Raw genomic sequence first — 23,915 nt, 5'->3', positions numbered from 1 at the left:
AGCAGCGGCCCCAGAGGTCTTATGCGGATGTAGCACGGGGACGGCAGGATTCCTATCCGCGTCGCCCCTACCCGCAGACACGCCGCCATTTTAATGATCTACACCCAGAGGAGCGCCGCAGCGCCCCTCAGTGGAATTATAGGAGAAACACACGCCAAAATAGGAATTTTGTGCCTTCAAGACAGCACTCTCAGGAGTACTTTAGGCCACAATATTCACCTCAAAGACGTCCCCGCTATCCTCCTCCCCCCAGGGGGACACGGAGGAAACGCCGGGATGCTTCCAGGAGGAATGGGCGCTCCCGTAATACCAGTAGAGACATGGACTCTAGGCCTCCCAGACATTATTCTCAGGACTATTTTTTACCTGAACATTGGCCTCAAAGACGTCCCCGCAATCCTCCCCGTCCCAAGAAGACACGCAAGAAGCGTCAGGACGCTTCTCGGAGGACTGCACCCCCTGACAACTCCACAACGTCCATGGAGGGGAATTTAAAAGCACAGTGTTTTTATAATATTATCAAAATAACACATCATTTGAATAATGTTACAAAAGACACTCACCCCCAGTCCATAATAAAAATGGAAGAGACGCTTGCCACCATGATCAAACCAGCGGTCTCCAACCCTGACGTTGAGACGCTTATCAGGTGCAATGCCAGGACTTGGGCATTAACGACGGTTGAGGTTTTAAGAGACCATTATAAAAACACTCTACAAGTGGAATTGGACAAGATAACCAGTTTTATTGACGAGGTTTGGAGACCCGCTTTTCAGCTGGCCTCTACATGGGCCAAGAAACATCTGGGACGCAGACTGATGGGGGACACCCTCGGGAAGGCCGAGGCTCTGATCGTCGCGGCCTTCGCCGACCCCCCTGTCAACGCGGAGGTGGTACGCCCGGCCCAGTCCTTGCCGGTCCAGACCGCCACCCGGGTATCGGTGGGCACCCATACTGACCCTACGGGCCCTGACGGGGCTCCTGGGGTGGTACGGGCTAGCAGCCCTCCGGCTCGGGTCGTCGCCCGGGTCTCGGTGGCTACCAGCACCGACGCCGTGGCTCCAGATTGGTCTCCTGAGGTGGATCGGGATGCAATCCCTCCAGCACGGGTTGCCCCGATCTTCCTTCCTCGTCGACCGGAACCACCCAAGGAGCAGAGGGTGACACAGCCCCGGGCCACGGACAGCGGGCCTGCCCAGGACACCCTCGGCGAGGCTCCGCCCACCCAGCTTATTCCTGCATCTCGCAGGAGGCTTCCTCTGGGATCACCTGCAAGACAAGACACACAGGAGACCCCCACTCAGACCGAGGACGACGATGACTCACCACGTGGGTCCACAAGCTCCGGGGCGGATCAAACCCAGGACACCCCCACCCATACAGAGGACGACGATGACTCACCAGGGGGACCCACGGCCTCCTCGCCTCTCCTGATCGACTTTCGGGATGAAGAACAGGAGCGGGGGCTTTCTTCGGTGATGTCCCCTCGTTACTCTTCCGCGACCCCCGACTGGCCCCCTCTCCAGCCTGAGACGGCAGATGAGACGGCACCACAGGGTGAATTTTCACCACGGGGGCCCACACTTTCCGGGGCTCCTATGGTGGACTATGAGGACTCACCCTTGCAGCGGACGCCTCCTCAGGAGACGCCCCCTCAGGAGATGCTTCCTCAGGAGTCCCCCGATTGGGCACATTTGTTCCCTGGGGCACTAAAAAGGAAGCCACACAAGAGGCCTTCCGTCCCAGATACTCCACAACACCTGTCTATTCCAGAATGTGTCGAGTTGGTAGAGGATACGACTAGTGCCTCCCCCCGTAGACCCACTAGACACATGGTCTCGAGTAGGAGGATGATGGATTGGAAGTTGTCGGCCAACAAGAAATTCTTGGTGATCGGCGACTCCAATCTGTCCCACCTACCACCTTTTTACGTCGACGACCTTCAGATCGACAGTTACCCGGGCGCCAGTTTTAGACACGCGGAGGCCATCCTACGCAAGACCGTAATTGCTGCACCGGTTGAAGTGTTGGTTCTAGCCTTTGGGATCAACCATCGTGAGCAGAAAGTTAAGGAGACCGCTATTAAGCAGCTCCAAGGGGCACTCAGGATGGCCGTGGCTACCTTCCCACGGGCCCGAGTGCTAATCCCCCTGATTAACTATTCGGCCGCTTTGCCCGTTGAGCAGAAAAACAACCTCGGGCGGCTGAATAGTTTAATCAGCAACAATTATGCTCACATCCCGGCTCTCGACAGCCGGGACTTTGAGACCCAACCCGACCTGGTCCACTGGACTCGGGACACGGCCAAGTTGATGCTCAAGCACTGGCTTGACTTTTTAAACTTGGCATCCCCATAATCCCGATCGCTCGGGGGGGTAATAAGAACGTGATAAATTTGGCCCATAATTTCACGCCAACCCCCTTACAAATCTCCCTCCTCAATAAGGGCCTCAACTTCATTCCTTCCACTAATCTCAGTAGCGACTGGCATCATCAACTTCAATTTGACCTCCAGCGCTACCACAGACGTGTCAAACTTGAGGTATACTATGAGAAACAAGATTCTCTCGGACCCACACCGTTCACAGCCCGTTCCGGCTGGGAGCCCTCACCTGGACTTATGCCTCCGGAATTCCAGGCTATGGTCCGGTCCGACGGGCTCTCCATGTTCGGTTCGGGCTGCGCACCTGCGGTCGCTCCCAATTTGACACGCGGAGAAGTCGAGGCCCTTCATAGTCTAAAAACAAACAAACATATTGTGATCAAACCAGCCGACAAGGGGAGTGCTGTTGTCATTTTTGACAGATCGCAATACATATGGGAGGGTTCTCGGCAGTTGAGTGACATGACGTATTATAAACCACTGCCGGAACCTATTTATCCGCAAACTATTCCCATGGTAGAAAAGATTCTGGATAATCTTCTACTTAAAAAATTTATCAATTTCAAACAACATAGGTATCTCATGGGGGAGCCGGATCCTCGCCCCCGCAGGTTCTACATGCTCCCTAAAATTCACAAGGAGCCAGACAAGTGGAGCAAGCCCCACGAGATCCCTCCGGGGCGACCCATTGTGTCTGACTGCGGCAGCGAGACGTACAGAACGGCGGCGTTCATCGATCATTATCTGACGCCGCTTTCCGTTCTGCACGACAGCTACCTCAGGGATACCTATGATTTTATTGATAAAATCAAGAATGTTTGCATTCCCCCAGATGCCATTTTGTTTACCATCGACATTGACAGCCTGTATACAAACATTGATATCAATGAGGGGATGCAGGCTGTCAAAAATGTCTTCTACAGGTACCGCGACGTTAGCAGGCCCGAAAAGGAGCTCTTACAGCTCCTCGACATTAATTTGAGGAGAAACGACTTTGAGTTTGACGGTCGTTTCTACCTCCAAATTAAGGGCACTGCTATGGGCAAGAAATTTGCACCGGCGTATGCCAACATTTTCATGGCAGAGTGGGAGACCTCTGCCTTGGCCGCCTGCCCAAAACGTCCTCTCCACTACTTCCGGTACCTGGATGACATCTGGGGTGTCTGGACCCATTCCAGTGAGGAGTTCAGCGTGTTCTTAAACACGCTGAACACTCACAATAAAAATATCACCATCAAGTCGACCACGAGCAACACATCGGTCGACTTTTTGGACACCACGACATTCAAGGGTCCCGACTTTGCCGACACGCAACACTTGGACATCAGGGTGTTCTTCAAGGAGACCGACACCCACGCGCTCCTTTTCAAAAGCAGCTTCCACCCCAAGCATACCTTCGCGGGGTTGGTGAAATCCCAATTGTTGAGGTTTCATCGTGTCTGCACCAGAAGGGAGGACTTCCTGACGGCCTCGAGGACCCTCTTTTCTGCCCTGAAGGGGAGGGGCTATTCCAGGTCCTTCCTCCGACGGCAGTTGAGGGTCTTCTTGGACCCGAAGGGGCCTCCCCCTGGGACCGACATGATCCCCCTCATCACCACCTACTCTCCCTCGGCCGTGCGGGTCGCCAGGAAGGTCAAAGACCACTTCCGGACCTTTGTGGAGAGTAGCGGGAGGCTGCCGGGGCGCTACGTGGTGCCGGCCTACCGCAAGAACCCCAACTTGAATGATCTGTTGGTCAGGGCCAGGGTCAGCTCATTGAGAGACCCGCCCTCCACTAGGAGGGACACCCTTGTCCGCCACTCACCATGGTTGGTGAACCCCCACAACCGCAAGGTTTTCCAGCCGTTGTGCCGTGGCGGCCGACACACCCGAAACTGTGTGTACGTGATTCGGTGCCAACGATGTGGCGATATGTACGTGGGCGAGACGGGCAATACCTTAGCTAGGAGATTCGCCCAACACAAGTACAACATCGTTAGGCATAAAAATACCAACACTCACCTGGTGCAGCATTTTCTCCGACACGGGTGGTCTTCCGTCCGGGCGACTGTCGTAGAGACGGATCCCAAATGGAGCCTCGCCCAACGCCACCGGGCGGAGCTCCTTTGGATCTCCAAATTGGGCACCAGACATCCAGGGGGCCTAAATGAGGTATGAGTGTGAGCCCGTTGGATTGTGACGGACAGTGCACATTCCCGTTTTTTCCCTTCTTTATTTTTCCCATATCCCCCACCCCCCCCTCTTCCCTAACCCTAACCATTCCCTTCTCCTTACCTAAAACCTACCCCCAAACCTAACCAGCCAGTGCCTCCAATCCTCTTACGGCTCTCACTCTCCCTCGCTCGCCCTCCTGGACCTGCAAAAAATCACAATTAGGGGAGGTAATAGGGAATATATGCCTAACACCTAACCATAACCCTAATCCTAAAACCTAACCCTAACCCTAACCCTAACCCTAACCAACCTCGGGTACGGTACATATACGTACATTCAGAACATTCACTAAGGGGAGGTGACTGGGAATATCCTCTCCCAACTCTCTGTTTAATACTGAAGCCCTAGGTCACACATCCAGGGTACTTTCTGTATTATTTCCATTGAATGTACTAGTGTTTGTCAATTATTATTATATATATATATTTATTATAATATATTATATAATTCATATCATATTACAGATTATTATATTATATATCATATACCAATAACAATGTTTACCATTTCATGTTATTGTTTTAGCAGATAGGATTTTGCAGTAGCATCCTGGGGCTTCAGAGGGTCACTGTTGTCTTCTTTTTACACTTGTGTTGGGGTCAAGACTTCTATTTTGAAGGCCAACTTGTGTTTCACGTGGACCCCACCCCTTCATTTAAATGTTTTATTGCTATTAACACCTTTCTCCTGCAATACCTGTTTTCACTGCAAGGATAAAAGGTTGATTTTAGCCTACCTGCCGTGCTAACCTGCTAACTCTCTACAAACGAGTCAGGCCTGATGAAGGTATCTTACCGAAACGTTGCCATCTGACTCGTTTCATGTAAATATACATTTTCTACTTTTTTCATATTTTTCTGACACATTGTAGTATTTTTCTTGTATTTGTTTACTTGCCGTGTCCAGTTGAAGGCCTGGTCGCGGCGCGACGCTTTCGTTCCACTAGTCGCTATTTTCTGTAAATAAACAGCCTATTTTTGATACTACATGTGCTATTTTTACTCACGAGATATTCCGGTGGCTCATTAGCGCGAGATACAGCATATTTTTGAACAAAAAAGCGTATCTCACCGTTTATGCAGCCAGCCATCAACCGGAAGTGATTATCTTGACCTCGGCGGAAGTCCCGCCTCCGAGCATTCCGTTCTCTCTTTTTCACAAAGGAAACGGATAAAGACAATTTATTTTTATAAAGCGAACAAACCTTTTTTTCGCCAACCAGTTTTTCACATCATCCACACCAGCGACATATTAAAATAATTTTGCAATATGTCGGATGGTTTCGAATACGACTGGCTTCCGGTCAGGTCGGGGCGAAGACGCGCACGGCGACGTCAGGCTGCGCCTTCAGAGTGGCTCGCCCAGGATGATGAACGTTGTCATTATGACCAGGAGGAATATTTTTCTCAGTGGGATGAGCAGCGGCCCCAGAGGTCTTATGCGGATGTAGCACGGGGACGGCAGGATTCCTATCCGCGTCGCCCCTACCCGCAGACACGCCGCCATTTTGATGACCTACATCAAGAGCGCCGCAGCGCCCCTCAGTGGAATTATAGGAGAAACACACGCCAAAATAGGAATTTTGTGCCTTCAAGACAGCACTCTCAGGAGTACTTTAGGCCACAATATTCACCTCAAAGACGTCCCCGCTATCCTCCTCCCCCCAGGGGGACACGGAGGAAACGCCGGGATGCTTCCAGGAGGAATGGGCGCTCCCGTAATACCAGTAGAGACATGGACTCTAGGCCTCCCAGACATTATTCTCAGGACTATTTTTTACCTGAACATTGGCCTCAAAGACGTCCCCGCAATCCTCCCCGTCCCAAGAAGACACGCAAGAAGCGTCAGGACGCTTCTCGGAGGACTGCACCCCCTGACAACTCCACAACGTCCATGGAGGGGAATTTAAAAGCACAGTGTTTTTATAATATTATCAAAATAACACATCATTTGAATAATGTTACAAAAGACACTCACCCCCAGTCCATAATAAAAATGGAAGAGACGCTTGCCACCATGATCAAACCAGCGGTCTCCAACCCTGACGTTGAGACGCTTATCAGGTGCAATGCCAGGACTTGGGCATTAACGACGGTTGAGGTTTTAAGAGACCATTATAAAAACACTCTACAAGTGGAATTGGACAAGATAACCAGTTTTATTGACGAGGTTTGGAGACCCGCTTTTCAGCTGGCCTCTACATGGGCCAAGAAACATCTGGGACGCAGACTGATGGGGGACACCCTCGGGAAGGCCGAGGCTCTGATCGTCGCGGCCTTCGCCGACCCCCCTGTCAACGCGGAGGTGGTACGCCCGGCCCAGTCCTTGCCGGTCCAGACCGCCACCCGGGTATCGGTGGGCACCCATACTGACCCTACGGGCCCTGACGGGGCTCCTGGGGTGGTACGGGCTAGCAGCCCTCCGGCTCGGGTCGTCGCCCGGGTCTCGGTGGCTACCAGCACCGACGCCGTGGCTCCAGATTGGTCTCCTGAGGTGGATCGGGATGCAATCCCTCCAGCACGGGTTGCCCCGATCTTCCTTCCTCGTCGACCGGAACCACCCAAGGAGCAGAGGGTGACACAGCCCCGGGCCACGGACAGCGGGCCTGCCCAGGACACCCTCGGCGAGGCTCCGCCCACCCAGCTTATTCCTGCATCTCGCAGGAGGCTTCCTCTGGGATCACCTGCAAGACAAGACACACAGGAGACCCCCACTCAGACCGAGGACGACGATGACTCACCACGTGGGTCCACAAGCTCCGGGGCGGATCCAACCCAGGACACCCCCACCCATACAGAGGACGACGATGACTCACCAGGGGGACCCACGGCCTCCTCGCCTCTCCTGATCGACTTTCGGGATGAAGAACAGGAGCGGGGGCTTTCTTCGGTGATGTCCCCTCGTTACTCTTCCGCGACCCCCGACTGGTCCCCTCTCCAGCCTGGGACGGCAGATGAGACGGCACCACAGGGTGAATTTTCACCACGGGGGCCCACACCTTCCGGGGCTCCTATGGTGGACTATGAGGACTCACCCTTGCAGCGGACGCCTCCTCAGGAGACGCCCCCTCAGGAGATGCTTCCTCAGGAGTCCCCCGATTGGGCACATTTGTTCCCTGGGGCACTAAAAAGGAAGCCACACAAGAGGCCTTCCGTCCCAGATACTCCACAACACCTGTCTATTCCAGAATGTGTCGAGTTGGTAGAGGATACGACTAGTGCCTCCCCCCGTAGACCCACTAGACACATGGTCTCGAGTAGGAGGATGATGGATTGGAAGTTGTCGGCCAACAAGAAATTCTTGGTGATCGGCGACTCCAATCTGTCCCACCTACCACCTTTTTACGTCGACGACCTTCAGATCGACAGTTACCCGGGCGCCAGTTTTAGACACGCGGAGGCCATCCTACGCAAGACCGTAATTGCTGCACCGGTTGAAGTGTTGGTTCTAGCCTTTGGGATCAACCATCGTGAGCAGAAAGTTAAGGAGACCGCTATTAAGCAGCTCCAAGGGGCACTCAGGATGGCCGTGGCTACCTTCCCACGGGCCCGAGTGCTAATCCCCCTGATTAACTATTCGGCCGCTTTGCCCGTTGAGCAGAAAGACAACCTCGGGCGGCTGAATAGTTTAATCAGGAACAATTATGCTCACATCCCGGCTCTCGACAGCCGGGACTTTGAGACCCAACCCGACCTGGTCCACTGGACTCGGGACACGGCCAAGTTGATGCTCAAGCACTGGCTTGACTTTTTAAACTTGGCATCCCCATAATCCCGATCGCTCGGGGGGGTAATAAGAACGTGATAAATTTGGCCCATAATTTCACGCCAACCCCCTTACAAATCTCCCTCCTCAATAAGGGCCTCAACTTCATTCCTTCCACTAATCTCAGTAGCGACTGGCATCATCAACTTCAATTTGACCTCCAGCGCTACCACAGACGTGTCAAACTTGAGGTATACTATGAGAAACAAGATTCTCTCGGACCTACACCGTTCACAGCCCGTTCCGGCTGGGAGCCCTCACCTGGACTTATGCCTCCGGAATTCCAGGCTATGGTCCGGTCCGACGGGCTCTCCATGTCCGGTTCGGGTTGCGCACCTGCGGTCGCTCCCAATTTGACACGCGGAGAAGTCGAGGCCCTTCATAGTCTAAAAACAAACAAACATATTGTGATCAAACCAGCCGACAAGGGGAGTGCTGTTGTCATTTTTGACAGATCGCAATACATATGGGAGGGTTCTCGGCAGTTGAGTGACATGACGTATTATAAACCACTGCCGGAACCTATTTATCCGCAAACTATTCCCATGGTAGAAAAGATTCTGGATAATCTTCTACTTAAAAAATTTATCAATTTTAAACAACATAGGTATCTCATGGGGGAGCCGGATCCTCGCCCCCGCAGGTTCTACATGCTCCCTAAAATTCACAAGGAGCCAGACAAGTGGAGCAAGCCCCACGAGATCCCTCCGGGGCGACCCATTGTGTCTGACTGCGGCAGCGAGACGTACAGAACGGCGGCGTTCATCGATCATTATCTGACGCCGCTTTCCGTTCTGCACGACAGCTACCTCAGGGATACCTATGATTTTATTGATAAAATCAAGAAGGTCTGCATTCCCCCAGATGCCATTTTGTTCACCATCGACATTGACAGCCTGTATACAAACATTGATATAAATGAGGGGATACAGGCTGTCAAAAATGTCTTCTACAGGTACCGCGACGTTAGCAGGCCCGAAAAGGAGCTCCTGCAGCTCCTCGACATTAATTTGAGGAGAAACGACTTTGAGTTTGACGGTCGTTTCTACCTCCAAATTAAGGGCACTGCTATGGGCAAGAAATTTGCACCGGCGTATGCCAACATTTTTATGGCAGAGTGGGAGACCTCTGCCTTGGCCGCCTGCCCAAAACGTCCTCTCCACTACTTCCGGTACCTGGATGACATCTGGGGTGTCTGGACCCATTCCAGTGAGGAGTTCAGCGTGTTCTTAAACACGCTGAACACTCACAATAAAAATATCACCATCAAGTCGACCACGAGCAACACATCGGTCGACTTTTTGGACACCACGACATTCAAGGGTCCCGACTTTGCCGACACGCAACACTTGGACATCAGGGTGTTCTTCAAGGAGACCGACACCCACGCGCTCCTCTTCAAAAGCAGCTTCCACCCCAAGCATACCTTCGCGGGGTTGGTGAAATCCCAATTGTTGAGGTTCCATCGTGTCTGCACCAGAAGGGAGGACTTCCTGACGGCCTCGAGGACCCTCTTTTCTGCCCTGAAGGGGAGGGGCTATTCCAGGTCCTTCCTCCGACGGCAGTTGAGGGTCTTCTTGGACCCGAAGGGGCCTCCCCCTGGGACCGACATGATCCCTCTCATCACCACCTACTCTCCCTCGGCCGTGCGGGTCGCCAAGAAGGTCAAAGACCACTTCCGGACCTTTGCGGAGAGTAGCGGGAGGCTGCCGGGGCGCTACGTGGTGCCGGCCTACCGTAAGAACCCCAACTTGAATGATCTGTTGGTCAGGGCCAGGGTCAGCTCACTGAGAGACCCGCCCTCCACTAGGAGGGACACCCTTGTCCGCCACTCACAATGGTTGGTGAACCCCCACAACCGCAAGGTTTTCCAGCCGTTGTGCCGTGGCGGCCGACACACCCGGAACTGTGTGTACGTGATTCGGTGCCAACGATGTGGCGATATGTACGTGGGCGAGACGGGCAATACCTTAGCTAGGAGATTCGCCCAACACAAGTACAACATCGTTAGGCATAAAAATACCAACACTCACCTGGTTCAGCATTTTCTCCGACACGGGTGGTCTTCCGTCCGGGCGACTGTCGTAGAGACGGATCCCAAATGGAGCCTCGCCCAACGCCACCGGGCGGAGCTCCTTTGGATCTCCAAATTGGGCACCAGACATCCAGGGGGCCTAAATGAGGTGTGAGTGTGAGCCCGTTGGATTGTGACGGACAGTGCACATTCCCGTTTTTCCCTTCTTTATTTTTCCCATACCCCCCACCCCCCCTCTTCCCTAACCCTAACCATTCCCTTCTCCTTACCTAAAACCTACCCCCAAACCTAACCAGCCAGTGCCTCCAATCCTCTTACGGCTCTCACTCTCCCTCGCTCGCCCTCCTGGACCTGCAAAAAATCACAATTAGGGGAGGTAATAGGGAATATATGCCTAACACCTAACCATAACCCTAATCCTAAAACCTAACCCTAACCCTAACCCTAACCCTAACCTCGGGTACGGTACATATACGTACATTCAGAACATTCACTAAGGGGAGGTGACTGGGAATATCCTCTCCCAACTCTCTGTTTAATACTGAAGCCCTAGGTCACACATCCAGGGTACTTTCTGTATTATTTCCATTGAATGTACTAGTGTTTGTCAATTATTATTATATATATATATTTATTATAATATATTATATAATTCATATCATATTACAGATTATTATATTATATATCATATACCAATAACAATGTTTACCATTTCATGTTATTGTTTTAGCAGATAGGATTTTGCAGTAGCATCCTGGGGCTTCAGAGGGTCACTGTTGTCTTCTTTTTACACTTGTGTTGGGGTCAAGACTTCTATTTTGAAGGCCAACTTGTGTTTCACGTGGACCCCACCCCTTCATTTAAATGTTTTATTGCTATTAACACCTTTCTCCTGCAATACCTGTTTTCACTGCAAGGATAAAAGGTTGATTTTAGCCTACCTGCCGTGCTAACCTGCTAACTCTCTACAAACGAGTCAGGCCTGATGAAGGTATCTTACCGAAACGTTGCCATCTGACTCGTTTCATGTAAATATACATTTTCTACTTTTTTCATATTTTTCTGACACATTGTAGTATTTTTCTTGTATTTGTTTACTTGCCGTGTCCAGTTGAAGGCCTGGTCGCGGCGCGACGCTTTCGTTCCACTAGTCGCTATTTTCTGTAAATAAACAGCCTATTTTTGATACTACATGTGCTATTTTTACTCACGAGATATTCCGGTGGCTCATTAGCGCGAGATACAGCATATTTTTGAACAAAAAAGCGTATCTCACCGTTTATGCAGCCAGCCATCAACCGGAAGTGATTATCTTGACCTCGGCGGAAGTCCCGCCTCCGAGCATTCCGTTCTCTCTTTTTCACAAAGGAAACGGATAAAGACAATTTATTTTTATAAAGCGAACAAACCTTTTTTTCGCCAACCAGTTTTTCACATCATCCACACCAGCGACATATTAAAATAATTTTGCAATATGTCGGATGGTTTCGAATACGACTGGCTTCCGGTCAGGTCGGGGCGAAGACGCGCACGGCGACGTCAGGCTGCGCCTTCAGAGTGGCTCGCCCAGGATGATGAACGTTGTCATTATGACCAGGAGGAATATTTTTCTCAGTGGGATGAGCAGCGGCCCCAGAGGTCTTATGCGGATGTAGCACGGGGACGGCAGGATTCCTATCCGCGTCGCCCCTACCCGCAGACACGCCGCCATTTTGATGACCTACATCAAGAGCGCCGCAGCGCCCCTCAGTGGAATTATAGGAGAAACACACGCCAAAATAGGAATTTTGTGCCTTCAAGACAGCACTCTCAGGAGTACTTTAGGCCACAATATTCACCTCAAAGACGTCCCCGCTATCCTCCTCCCCCCAGGGGGACACGGAGGAAACGCCGGGATGCTTCCAGGAGGAATGGGCGCTCCCGTAATACCAGTAGAGACATGGACTCTAGGCCTCCCAGACATTATTCTCAGGACTATTTTTTACCTGAACATTGGCCTCAAAGACGTCCCCGCAATCCTCCCCGTCCCAAGAAGACACGCAAGAAGCGTCAGGACGCTTCTCGGAGGACTGCACCCCCTGACAACTCCACAACGTCCATGGAGGGGAATTTAAAAGCACAGTGTTTTTATAATATTATCAAAATAACACATCATTTGAATAATGTTACAAAAGACACTCACCCCCAGTCCATAATAAAAATGGAAGAGACGCTTGCCACCATGATCAAACCAGCGGTCTCCAACCCTGACGTTGAGACGCTTATCAGGTGCAATGCCAGGACTTGGGCATTAACGACGGTTGAGGTTTTAAGAGACCATTATAAAAACACTCTACAAGTGGAATTGGACAAGATAACCAGTTTTATTGACGAGGTTTGGAGACCCGCTTTTCAGCTGGCCTCTACATGGGCCAAGAAACATCTGGGACGCAGACTGATGGGGGACACCCTCGGGAAGGCCGAGGCTCTGATCGTCGCGGCCTTCGCCGACCCCCCTGTCAACGCGGAGGTGGTACGCCCGGCCCAGTCCTTGCCGGTCCAGACCGCCACCCGGGTATCGGTGGGCACCCATACTGACCCTACGGGCCCTGACGGGGCTCCTGGGGTGGTACGGGCTAGCAGCCCTCCGGCTCGGGTCGTCGCCCGGGTCTCGGTGGCTACCAGCACCGACGCCGTGGCTCCAGATTGGTCTCCTGAGGTGGATCGGGATGCAATCCCTCCAGCACGGGTTGCCCCGATCTTCCTTCCTCGTCGACCGGAACCACCCAAGGAGCAGAGGGTGACACAGCCCCGGGCCACGGACAGCGGGCCTGCCCAGGACACCCTCGGCGAGGCTCCGCCCACCCAGCTTATTCCTGCATCTCGCAGGAGGCTTCCTCTGGGATCACCTGCAAGACAAGACACACAGGAGACCCCCACTCAGACCGAGGACGACGATGACTCACCACGTGGGTCCACAAGCTCCGGGGCGGATCCAACCCAGGACACCCCCACCCATACAGAGGACGACGATGACTCACCAGGGGGACCCACGGCCTCCTCGCCTCTCCTGATCGACTTTCGGGATGAAGAACAGGAGCGGGGGCTTTCTTCGGTGATGTCCCCTCGTTACTCTTCCGCGACCCCCGACTGGTCCCCTCTCCAGCCTGGGACGGCAGATGAGACGGCACCACAGGGTGAATTTTCACCACGGGGGCCCACACCTTCCGGGGCTCCTATGGTGGACTATGAGGACTCACCCTTGCAGCGGACGCCTCCTCAGGAGACGCCCCCTCAGGAGATGCTTCCTCAGGAGTCCCCCGATTGGGCACATTTGTTCCCTGGGGCACTAAAAAGGAAGCCACACAAGAGGCCTTCCGTCCCAGATACTCCACAACACCTGTCTATTCCAGAATGTGTCGAGTTGGTAGAGGATACGACTAGTGCCTCCCCCCGTAGACCCACTAGACACATGGTCTCGAGTAGGAGGATGATGGATTGGAAGTTGTCGGCCAACAAGAAATTCTTGGTGATCGGCGACTCCAATCTGTCCCACCTACCACCTTTTTACGTCGACGACCTTCAGATCGACAGTTACCCGGGCGCCAGTTTTAGACACGCGGAGGCCATCCTACGCAAGACCGTAATTGCTGCACCGGTTGAAGTGTTGGTTCTAGCCTTTGGGATCAACCATCGTGAGCAGAAAGTTAAGGAGACCGCTATTAAGCAGCTCCAAGGGGCACTCAGGATGGCCGTGGCTACCTTCCCACGGGCCCGAGTGCTAATCCCCCTGATTAACTATTCGGCCGCTTTGCCCGTTGAGCAGAAAGACAACCTCGGGCGGCTGAATAGTTTAATCAGGAACAATTATGCTCACATCCCGGCTCTCGACAGCCGGGACTTTGAGACCCAACCCGACCTGGTCCACTGGACTCGGGACACGGCCAAGTTGATGCTCAAGCACTGGCTTGACTTTTTAAACTTGGCATCCCCATAATCCCGATCGCTCGGGGGGGTAATAAGAACGTGATAAATTTGGCCCATAATTTCACGCCAACCCCCTTACAAATCTCCCTCCTCAATAAGGGCCTCAACTTCATTCCTTCCACTAATCTCAGTAGCGACTGGCATCATCAACTTCAATTTGACCTCCAGCGCTACCACAGACGTGTCAAACTTGAGGTATACTATGAGAAACAAGATTCTCTCGGACCTACACCGTTCACAGCCCGTTCCGGCTGGGAGCCCTCACCTGGACTTATGCCTCCGGAATTCCAGGCTATGGTCCGGTCCGACGGGCTCTCCATGTCCGGTTCGGGTTGCGCACCTGCGGTCGCTCCCAATTTGACACGCGGAGAAGTCGAGGCCCTTCATAGTCTAAAAACAAACAAACATATTGTGATCAAACCAGCCGACAAGGGGAGTGCTGTTGTCATTTTTGACAGATCGCAATACATATGGGAGGGTTCTCGGCAGTTGAGTGACATGACGTATTATAAACCACTGCCGGAACCTATTTATCCGCAAACTATTCCCATGGTAGAAAAGATTCTGGATAATCTTCTACTTAAAAAATTTATCAATTTTAAACAACATAGGTATCTCATGGGGGAGCCGGATCCTCGCCCCCGCAGGTTCTACATGCTCCCTAAAATTCACAAGGAGCCAGACAAGTGGAGCAAGCCCCACGAGATCCCTCCGGGGCGACCCATTGTGTCTGACTGCGGCAGCGAGACGTACAGAACGGCGGCGTTCATCGATCATTATCTGACGCCGCTTTCCGTTCTGCACGACAGCTACCTCAGGGATACCTATGATTTTATTGATAAAATCAAGAAGGTCTGCATTCCCCCAGATGCCATTTTGTTCACCATCGACATTGACAGCCTGTATACAAACATTGATATAAATGAGGGGATACAGGCTGTCAAAAATGTCTTCTACAGGTACCGCGACGTTAGCAGGCCCGAAAAGGAGCTCCTGCAGCTCCTCGACATTAATTTGAGGAGAAACGACTTTGAGTTTGACGGTCGTTTCTACCTCCAAATTAAGGGCACTGCTATGGGCAAGAAATTTGCACCGGCGTATGCCAACATTTTTATGGCAGAGTGGGAGACCTCTGCCTTGGCCGCCTGCCCAAAACGTCCTCTCCACTACTTCCGGTACCTGGATGACATCTGGGGTGTCTGGACCCATTCCAGTGAGGAGTTCAGCGTGTTCTTAAACACGCTGAACACTCACAATAAAAATATCACCATCAAGTCGACCACGAGCAACACATCGGTCGACTTTTTGGACACCACGACATTCAAGGGTCCCGACTTTGCCGACACGCAACACTTGGACATCAGGGTGTTCTTCAAGGAGACCGACACCCACGCGCTCCTCTTCAAAAGCAGCTTCCACCCCAAGCATACCTTCGCGGGGTTGGTGAAATCCCAATTGTTGAGGTTCCATCGTGTCTGCACCAGAAGGGAGGACTTCCTGACGGCCTCGAGGACCCTCTTTTCTGCCCTGAAGGGGAGGGGCTATTCCAGGTCCTTCCTCCGACGGCAGTTGAGGGTCTTCTTGGACCCGAAGGGGCCTCCCCCTGGGACCGACATGATCCCTCTCATCACCACCTACTCTCCCTCGGCCGTGCGGGTCGCCAAGAAGGTCAAAGACCACTTCCGGACCTTTGCGGAGAGTAGCGGGAGGCTGCCGGGGCGCTACGTGGTGCCGGCCTACCGTAAGAACCCCAACTTGAATGATCTGTTGGTCAGGGCCAGGGTCAGCTCACTGAGAGACCCGCCCTCCACTAGGAGGGACACCCTTGTCCGCCACTCACAATGGTTGGTGAACCCCCACAACCGCAAGGTTTTCCAGCCGTTGTGCCGTGGCGGCCGACACACCCGGAACTGTGTGTACGTGATTCGGTGCCAACGATGTGGCGATATGTACGTGGGCGAGACGGGCAATACCTTAGCTAGGAGATTCGCCCAACACAAGTACAACATCGTTAGGCATAAAAATACCAACACTCACCTGGTTCAGCATTTTCTCCGACACGGGTGGTCTTCCGTCCGGGCGACTGTCGTAGAGACGGATCCCAAATGGAGCCTCGCCCAACGCCACCGGGCGGAGCTCCTTTGGATCTCCAAATTGGGCACCAGACATCCAGGGGGCCTAAATGAGGTGTGAGTGTGAGCCCGTTGGATTGTGACGGACAGTGCACATTCCCGTTTTTCCCTTCTTTATTTTTCCCATACCCCCCACCCCCCCTCTTCCCTAACCCTAACCATTCCCTTCTCCTTACCTAAAACCTACCCCCAAACCTAACCAGCCAGTGCCTCCAATCCTCTTACGGCTCTCACTCTCCCTCGCTCGCCCTCCTGGACCTGCAAAAAATCACAATTAGGGGAGGTAATAGGGAATATATGCCTAACACCTAACCATAACCCTAATCCTAAAACCTAACCCTAACCCTAACCCTAACCCTAACCTCGGGTACGGTACATATACGTACATTCAGAACATTCACTAAGGGGAGGTGACTGGGAATATCCTCTCCCAACTCTCTGTTTAATACTGAAGCCCTAGGTCACACATCCAGGGTACTTTCTGTATTATTTCCATTGAATGTACTAGTGTTTGTCAATTATTATTATATATATATATTTATTATAATATATTATATAATTCATATCATATTACAGATTATTATATTATATATCATATACCAATAACAATGTTTACCATTTCATGTTATTGTTTTAGCAGATAGGATTTTGCAGTAGCATCCTGGGGCTTCAGAGGGTCACTGTTGTCTTCTTTTTACACTTGTGTTGGGGTCAAGACTTCTATTTTGAAGGCCAACTTGTGTTTCACGTGGACCCCACCCCTTCATTTAAATGTTTTATTGCTATTAACACCTTTCTCCTGCAATACCTGTTTTCACTGCAAGGATAAAAGGTTGATTTTAGCCTACCTGCCGTGCTAACCTGCTAACTCTCTACAAACGAGTCAGGCCTGATGAAGGTATCTTACCGAAACGTTGCCATCTGACTCGTTTCATGTAAATATACATTTTCTACTTTTTTCATATTTTTCTGACACATTGTAGTATTTTTCTTGTATTTGTTTACTTGCCGTGTCCAGTTGAAGGCCTGGTCGCGGCGCGACGCTTTCGTTCCACTAGTCGCTATTTTCTGTAAATAAACAGCCTATTTTTGATACTACATGTGCTATTTTTACTCACGAGATATTCCGGTGGCTCATTAGCGCGAGATACAGCATATTTTTGAACAAAAAAGCGTATCTCACCGTTTATGCAGCCAGCCATCAACCGGAAGTGATTATCTTGACCTCGGCGGAAGTCCCGCCTCCGAGCATTCCGTTCTCTCTTTTTCACAAAGGAAACGGATAAAGACAATTTATTTTTATAAAGCGAACAAACCTTTTTTTCGCCAACCAGTTTTTCACATCATCCACACCAGCGACATATTAAAATAATTTTGCAATATGTCGGATGGTTTCGAATACGACTGGCTTCCGGTCAGGTCGGGGCGAAGACGCGCACGGCGACGTCAGGCTGCGCCTTCAGAGTGGCTCGCCCAGGATGATGAACGTTGTCATTATGACCAGGAGGAATATTTTTCTCAGTGGGATGAGCAGCGGCCCCAGAGGTCTTATGCGGATGTAGCACGGGGACGGCAGGATTCCTATCCGCGTCGCCCCTACCCGCAGACACGCCGCCATTTTGATGACCTACATCAAGAGCGCCGCAGCGCCCCTCAGTGGAATTATAGGAGAAACACACGCCAAAATAGGAATTTTGTGCCTTCAAGACAGCACTCTCAGGAGTACTTTAGGCCACAATATTCACCTCAAAGACGTCCCCGCTATCCTCCTCCCCCCAGGGGGACACGGAGGAAACGCCGGGATGCTTCCAGGAGGAATGGGCGCTCCCGTAATACCAGTAGAGACATGGACTCTAGGCCTCCCAGACATTATTCTCAGGACTATTTTTTACCTGAACATTGGCCTCAAAGACGTCCCCGCAATCCTCCCCGTCCCAAGAAGACACGCAAGAAGCGTCAGGACGCTTCTCGGAGGACTGCACCCCCTGACAACTCCACAACGTCCATGGAGGGGAATTTAAAAGCACAGTGTTTTTATAATATTATCAAAATAACACATCATTTGAATAATGTTACAAAAGACACTCACCCCCAGTCCATAATAAAAATGGAAGAGACGCTTGCCACCATGATCAAACCAGCGGTCTCCAACCCTGACGTTGAGACGCTTATCAGGTGCAATGCCAGGACTTGGGCATTAACGACGGTTGAGGTTTTAAGAGACCATTATAAAAACACTCTACAAGTGGAATTGGACAAGATAACCAGTTTTATTGACGAGGTTTGGAGACCCGCTTTTCAGCTGGCCTCTACATGGGCCAAGAAACATCTGGGACGCAGACTGATGGGGGACACCCTCGGGAAGGCCGAGGCTCTGATCGTCGCGGCCTTCGCCGACCCCCCTGTCAACGCGGAGGTGGTACGCCCGGCCCAGTCCTTGCCGGTCCAGACCGCCACCCGGGTATCGGTGGGCACCCATACTGACCCTACGGGCCCTGACGGGGCTCCTGGGGTGGTACGGGCTAGCAGCCCTCCGGCTCGGGTCGTCGCCCGGGTCTCGGTGGCTACCAGCACCGACGCCGTGGCTCCAGATTGGTCTCCTGAGGTGGATCGGGATGCAATCCCTCCAGCACGGGTTGCCCCGATCTTCCTTCCTCGTCGACCGGAACCACCCAAGGAGCAGAGGGTGACACAGCCCCGGGCCACGGACAGCGGGCCTGCCCAGGACACCCTCGGCGAGGCTCCGCCCACCCAGCTTATTCCTGCATCTCGCAGGAGGCTTCCTCTGGGATCACCTGCAAGACAAGACACACAGGAGACCCCCACTCAGACCGAGGACGACGATGACTCACCACGTGGGTCCACAAGCTCCGGGGCGGATCCAACCCAGGACACCCCCACCCATACAGAGGACGACGATGACTCACCAGGGGGACCCACGGCCTCCTCGCCTCTCCTGATCGACTTTCGGGATGAAGAACAGGAGCGGGGGCTTTCTTCGGTGATGTCCCCTCGTTACTCTTCCGCGACCCCCGACTGGTCCCCTCTCCAGCCTGGGACGGCAGATGAGACGGCACCACAGGGTGAATTTTCACCACGGGGGCCCACACCTTCCGGGGCTCCTATGGTGGACTATGAGGACTCACCCTTGCAGCGGACGCCTCCTCAGGAGACGCCCCCTCAGGAGATGCTTCCTCAGGAGTCCCCCGATTGGGCACATTTGTTCCCTGGGGCACTAAAAAGGAAGCCACACAAGAGGCCTTCCGTCCCAGATACTCCACAACACCTGTCTATTCCAGAATGTGTCGAGTTGGTAGAGGATACGACTAGTGCCTCCCCCCGTAGACCCACTAGACACATGGTCTCGAGTAGGAGGATGATGGATTGGAAGTTGTCGGCCAACAAGAAATTCTTGGTGATCGGCGACTCCAATCTGTCCCACCTACCACCTTTTTACGTCGACGACCTTCAGATCGACAGTTACCCGGGCGCCAGTTTTAGACACGCGGAGGCCATCCTACGCAAGACCGTAATTGCTGCACCGGTTGAAGTGTTGGTTCTAGCCTTTGGGATCAACCATCGTGAGCAGAAAGTTAAGGAGACCGCTATTAAGCAGCTCCAAGGGGCACTCAGGATGGCCGTGGCTACCTTCCCACGGGCCCGAGTGCTAATCCCCCTGATTAACTATTCGGCCGCTTTGCCCGTTGAGCAGAAAGACAACCTCGGGCGGCTGAATAGTTTAATCAGGAACAATTATGCTCACATCCCGGCTCTCGACAGCCGGGACTTTGAGACCCAACCCGACCTGGTCCACTGGACTCGGGACACGGCCAAGTTGATGCTCAAGCACTGGCTTGACTTTTTAAACTTGGCATCCCCATAATCCCGATCGCTCGGGGGGGTAATAAGAACGTGATAAATTTGGCCCATAATTTCACGCCAACCCCCTTACAAATCTCCCTCCTCAATAAGGGCCTCAACTTCATTCCTTCCACTAATCTCAGTAGCGACTGGCATCATCAACTTCAATTTGACCTCCAGCGCTACCACAGACGTGTCAAACTTGAGGTATACTATGAGAAACAAGATTCTCTCGGACCTACACCGTTCACAGCCCGTTCCGGCTGGGAGCCCTCACCTGGACTTATGCCTCCGGAATTCCAGGCTATGGTCCGGTCCGACGGGCTCTCCATGTCTATGGTCCGGTCCGACGGGCTCTCCATGTCCGGTTCGGGTTGCGCACCTGCGGTCGCTCCCAATTTGACACGCGGAGAAGTCGAGGCCCTTCATAGTCTAAAAACAAACAAACATATTGTGATCAAACCAGCCGACAAGGGGAGTGCTGTTGTCATTTTTGACAGATCGCAATACATATGGGAGGGTTCTCGGCAGTTGAGTGACATGACGTATTATAAACCACTGCCGGAACCTATTTATCCGCAAACTATTCCCATGGTAGAAAAGATTCTGGATAATCTTCTACTTAAAAAATTTATCAATTTTAAACAACATAGGTATCTCATGGGGGAGCCGGATCCTCGCCCCCGCAGGTTCTACATGCTCCCTAAAATTCACAAGGAGCCAGACAAGTGGAGCAAGCCCCACGAGATCCCTCCGGGGCGACCCATTGTGTCTGACTGCGGCAGCGAGACGTACAGAACGGCGGCGTTCATCGATCATTATCTGACGCCGCTTTCCGTTCTGCACGACAGCTACCTCAGGGATACCTATGATTTTATTGATAAAATCAAGAAGGTCTGCATTCCCCCAGATGCCATTTTGTTCACCATCGACATTGACAGCCTGTATACAAACATTGATATAAATGAGGGGATACAGGCTGTCAAAAATGTCTTCTACAGGTACCGCGACGTTAGCAGGCCCGAAAAGGAGCTCCTGCAGCTCCTCGACATTAATTTGAGGAGAAACGACTTTGAGTTTGACGGTCGTTTCTACCTCCAAATTAAGGGCACTGCTATGGGCAAGAAATTTGCACCGGCGTATGCCAACATTTTTATGGCAGAGTGGGAGACCTCTGCCTTGGCCGCCTGCCCAAAACGTCCTCTCCACTACTTCCGGTACCTGGATGACATCTGGGGTGTCTGGACCCATTCCAGTGAGGAGTTCAGCGTGTTCTTAAACACGCTGAACACTCACAATAAAAATATCACCATCAAGTCGACCACGAGCAACACATCGGTCGACTTTTTGGACACCACGACATTCAAGGGTCCCGACTTTGCCGACACGCAACACTTGGACATCAGGGTGTTCTTCAAGGAGACCGACACCCACGCGCTCCTCTTCAAAAGCAGCTTCCACCCCAAGCATACCTTCGCGGGGTTGGTGAAATCCCAATTGTTGAGGTTCCATCGTGTCTGCACCAGAAGGGAGGACTTCCTGACGGCCTCGAGGACCCTCTTTTCTGCCCTGAAGGGGAGGGGCTATTCCAGGTCCTTCCTCCGACGGCAGTTGAGGGTCTTCTTGGACCCGAAGGGGCCTCCCCCTGGGACCGACATGATCCCTCTCATCACCACCTACTCTCCCTCGGCCGTGCGGGTCGCCAAGAAGGTCAAAGACCACTTCCGGACCTTTGCGGAGAGTAGCGGGAGGCTGCCGGGGCGCTACGTGGTGCCGGCCTACCGTAAGAACCCCAACTTGAATGATCTGTTGGTCAGGGCCAGGGTCAGCTCACTGAGAGACCCGCCCTCCACTAGGAGGGACACCCTTGTCCGCCACTCACAATGGTTGGTGAACCCCCACAACCGCAAGGTTTTCCAGCCGTTGTGCCGTGGCGGCCGACACACCCGGAACTGTGTGTACGTGATTCGGTGCCAACGATGTGGCGATATGTACGTGGGCGAGACGGGCAATACCTTAGCTAGGAGATTCGCCCAACACAAGTACAACATCGTTAGGCATAAAAATACCAACACTCACCTGGTTCAGCATTTTCTCCGACACGGGTGGTCTTCCGTCCGGGCGACTGTCGTAGAGACGGATCCCAAATGGAGCCTCGCCCAACGCCACCGGGCGGAGCTCCTTTGGATCTCCAAATTGGGCACCAGACATCCAGGGGGCCTAAATGAGGTGTGAGTGTGAGCCCGTTGGATTGTGACGGACAGTGCACATTCCCGTTTTTCCCTTCTTTATTTTTCCCATACCCCCCACCCCCCCTCTTCCCTAACCCTAACCATTCCCTTCTCCTTACCTAAAACCTACCCCCAAACCTAACCCTAACCCTAACCCTAACCCTAACCCTAACCCTAACCCTAACCCTAACCCTAACCCTAACCCTAACCCTAACCCTAACCCTAACCCTAACCCTAACCCTAACCCTAACCCTAACCCTAACCCTAACCCTAACCCTAACCCTAACCCTAACCCTAACCCTAACCCTAACCCTAACCCTAACCCTAACCCTAACCCTAACCCTAACCCTAACCCTAACCCTAACCCTAACCCTAACCCTAACCCTAACCCTAACCCTAACCCTAACCCTAACCCTAACCCTAACCCTAACCCTAACCCTAACCCTAACCCTAACCCTAACCCTAACCCTAACCCTAACCCTAACCCTAACCCTAACCCTAACCCTAACCCTAACCCTAACCCTAACCCTAACCCTAACCCTAACCCTAACCCTAACCCTAACCCTAACCCTAACCCTAACCCTAACCCTAACCCTAACCCTAACCCTAACCCTAACCCTAACCCTAACCCTAACCCTAACCCTAACCCTAACCCTAACCCTAACCCTAACCCTAACCCTAACCCTAACCCTAACCCTAACCCTAACCCTAACCCTAACCCTAACCCTAACCCTAACCCTAACCCTAACCCTAACCCTAACCCTAACCCTAACCCTAACCCTAACCCTAACCCTAACCCTAACCCTAACCCTAACCCTAACCCTAACCCTAACCCTAACCCTAACCCTAACCCTAACCCTAACCCTAACCCTAACCCTAACCCTAACCCTAACCCTAACCCTAACCCTAACCCTAACCCTAACCCTAACCCTAACCCTAACCCTAACCCTAACCCTAACCCTAACCCTAACCCTAACCCTAACCCTAACCCTAACCCTAACCCTAACCCTAACCCTAACCCTAACCCTAACCCTAACCCTAACCCTAACCCTAACCCTAACCCTAACCCTAACCCTAACCCTAACCCTAACCCTAACCCTAACCCTAACCCTAACCCTAACCCTAACCCTAACCCTAACCCTAACCCTAACCCTAACCCTAACCCTAACCCTAACCCTAACCCTAACCCTAACCCTAACCCTAACCCTAACCCTAACCCTAACCCTAACCCTAACCCTAACCCTAACCCTAACCCTAACCCTAACCCTAACCCTAACCCTAACCCTAACCCTAACCCTAACCCTAACCCTAACCCTAACCCTAACCCT

At 52.4% G+C, this 23,915-nt stretch overlaps 1 protein-coding gene and 1 long non-coding RNA gene across 5 annotated transcripts in view; both read right to left on the bottom strand.

Moving 5' to 3' along the window:
• The window catches only part of LOC133624394 (uncharacterized), a 51,093-nt gene that overhangs the window by 7,751 nt on the left and 19,427 nt on the right, over positions 1-23,915 (bottom strand). For all 3 annotated transcript variants that reach the window (XM_072916457.1, XM_072916455.1, XM_072916456.1), the window contains exons 5-8: positions 22,436-22,576; positions 16,401-16,541; positions 10,396-10,536; positions 4,385-4,525 (exon numbers count right to left, since the gene is read on the bottom strand). In XM_072916457.1, coding sequence (XP_072772558.1) covers positions 4,385-4,525; positions 10,396-10,536; positions 16,401-16,541; positions 22,436-22,576 — 564 coding nt within the window. The remainder of the gene's footprint in view (positions 1-4,384; positions 4,526-10,395; positions 10,537-16,400; positions 16,542-22,435; positions 22,577-23,915) is intronic.
• On the bottom strand, positions 726-2,650 carry LOC140679968 (uncharacterized). 2 transcript variants are annotated; one of them, XR_012051266.1, is made up of 3 exons: positions 2,613-2,650; positions 1,402-1,760; positions 726-1,269 (listed from the first exon to the last, which is right to left on the bottom strand). It is a non-coding gene; the product is annotated as an uncharacterized lncRNA (long non-coding RNA). The 2 variants fall into 2 exon arrangements; XR_012051265.1 differs by lacking the exon at positions 2,613-2,650 and having other exon boundaries at positions 1,402-2,600.

The sequence above is a fragment of the Nerophis lumbriciformis genome, linkage group LG27 (assembly GCF_033978685.3).
Source record: "Nerophis lumbriciformis linkage group LG27, RoL_Nlum_v2.1, whole genome shotgun sequence".
Classification (NCBI taxonomy): Eukaryota; Metazoa; Chordata; class Actinopteri; order Syngnathiformes; family Syngnathidae; genus Nerophis; species Nerophis lumbriciformis.
The sequence above is the reverse complement of the archived record's forward strand: the minus strand, read 5'-3'. Positions and strand labels throughout refer to the sequence as shown.